At 46.8% G+C, this 2,000-nt stretch overlaps 1 protein-coding gene across 1 annotated transcript; it reads right to left on the bottom strand.

Moving 5' to 3' along the window:
• Positions 1–484: 484 nt before the first annotated feature.
• On the bottom strand, positions 485–1,327 carry LOC123099784 (zinc finger protein ZAT11). The gene has a single exon (XM_044521876.1). The coding sequence runs from the start codon at positions 1,225–1,227 to the stop codon at positions 748–750; it is 480 nt and encodes a 159-aa protein (XP_044377811.1). The 5' UTR covers positions 1,228–1,327; the 3' UTR covers positions 485–747.
• Positions 1,328–2,000: the final 673 nt, after the last annotated feature.

The raw sequence follows: 2,000 nt of genomic DNA, 5'->3' as shown, positions 1-2,000 counted from the left end.
GTCAGTTCTATACATAAGATTTTTGATAATAAATTATGTGCAACTTTAAGTCTAAAATTGCGCAGCAATTCGGTGCCCTGGCTCATCTGCATCCATAATGGAAAAAAAATCAAAACAAATAGTAGAATTTTTTAAAAATTCCAAAAAAATCATGGTAGATAATTTTGTGCGTGAGCCACTTCAAATTTCAGATCATTTGACATCTGAGTAGCTCTTGCAAAAAAGACAAATTTGGGGTCTGTAATTTCTTGTACTGTTCATGTACTGTTCTGACCCCAATTTGTCTTTTTTGCTGAGAGTTACTCATACGTTCAAATGTTCGGAAATTTGGAGCCCACCTCACGCACCAAATTTCCTACCATGTAAAAAGATGGATTTTTTTTGAATTTTTTGAATTTTTTATAAAAAATTCCTTGAGCAAGTGCAGATGAGTCTGGGCTCAGAAATAGATATTCAAAAATTGCGCACCTATTCACACAAAAAAGGAGAAAATGCTTGTTTGTTTTGTTATTAAGCACATCTCCAAGCGAAATAGATCACCTGATGTAGGCGATTTCAAACTGAGTTCTTTGATTTATTATTACATCACACATGTGCGCGTATTGGCACTACAATAGATATTTTTTTTGCGAGTATAACAATAAACATTTATACCGTGTAGTAGAGTGCATGCATTCCCCGAGAGTAGAGCAAAGCAAACCACTACAAATCAACCAATGCTAACTTATAGACAGTAGCACTAATCCCTCATATAAACTGTATTAAAGTAGGCCAATCGGCATCGTCATGCTGAGCAGACACAGACAGGCACGAGGTCGACGACGACGTGGCCGTCTCCGTCCACGTCGCGGCGGCCACGGCCGGCCTGTGGCGGCGCATGTGGCCGCCGAGCGCCTGCCCCGTGGGGAACGCATGGCGGCACGTGCCGCAGCGGTGCAGCTGCATCGGGGCCCTGGCCTTGCCTGGGCGCGCGCCGAGCAGGAGATCGAGGCCGTGCGCGCGCACCCGCGGCCGCTTGTGGCTGGTCCGGTGGCCGCCCAGCGCCTGGAACGTGGCGAACCGGCGGCCGCACGTCCGGCACTCGTAGGCGCCGCCGGCGGCCTGCAGCTGCACACGCTTGTTCTTGCCGATCACCCTGCTAGACGCTGCCGGCGAAGATAGCTTAAGCAGCAGCTCTATCAACTTGATCGGCGACTGTGTATCACCACTGGCCACGTCCTTTGTCATACTAGCGAGCTAGATTAACGTGTACACGTGCTGCTTGCAGACGTTTTGCTATTCTGCTAGTAATGGCCAATATAAGTGTGGAATGTTTTAGTGTGAGGCCGATGCATTGCTTATATATAGGCGCGAATGAGGCGTGCATGCCGGGGGTTTAAGGTGGATATGGCTATCGATCCGATTCTTAAGCTAAGCTAATACCACCACGAGTATAATGTTGACGAGAGTCAAGGTCAAGGTGGTTTATGAGTGCAAGTGTTCGAACACGTGGCAGCCCGAAATTTCCGTGCTCGTCCGGCGTTGTATATATCCCGCTCGTAAGTCGTGACGATAGCGAGCACTACGTCACATCATTGATGCAAGTGCTTTGCATCCGACGCGCGCGTTGCGTGAAGATATGGTTGCCGGAAGTTTCAGGGAAGCTGCGAACGATCTTGAAGCGACGTATGAATAGTGACGTGTTGGTAAGCTCGATCGAACATTTGTCACTGCATATGGAAACACTTAAGCGTGTCGAATCTTGTGTATTCTCCACTTGTTTCTAGCCAGGAATAGCTAGTGGCTTAGTTAGTTAGCGAAGATATGAATGACCAAGACTTGCATATCGAACGACTGGTGGTACCCGCACAAGAAAAAGACTAGTATAGTACCGCCAATGACGAACGACTTGCATTGAGCAAGTCAATGTAAGAAAATATAAGTAGTAGCTCTCCTGCTGTCTCCCCTAAGGAGGAAATAACTAGTCAAGTTCACCTCATCTTTCAGTATTATTAAGATCG

Source organism: Triticum aestivum, chromosome 4D, assembly GCF_018294505.1.
Source record: "Triticum aestivum cultivar Chinese Spring chromosome 4D, IWGSC CS RefSeq v2.1, whole genome shotgun sequence".
NCBI lineage: Eukaryota > Viridiplantae > Streptophyta > Magnoliopsida > Poales > Poaceae > Triticum > Triticum aestivum.
Note: the sequence above shows the minus strand (reverse complement) of the source record. Positions and strands in the feature narration are given on the sequence as shown.

Excerpts from the sequence above, each read along its gene's own strand:
- LOC123099784 (XM_044521876.1), bottom strand. The coding sequence starts at position 1,227 with ATGACAAAGGACGTGGCCAGTGGTGATACACAGTCGCCGATCAAGTTG.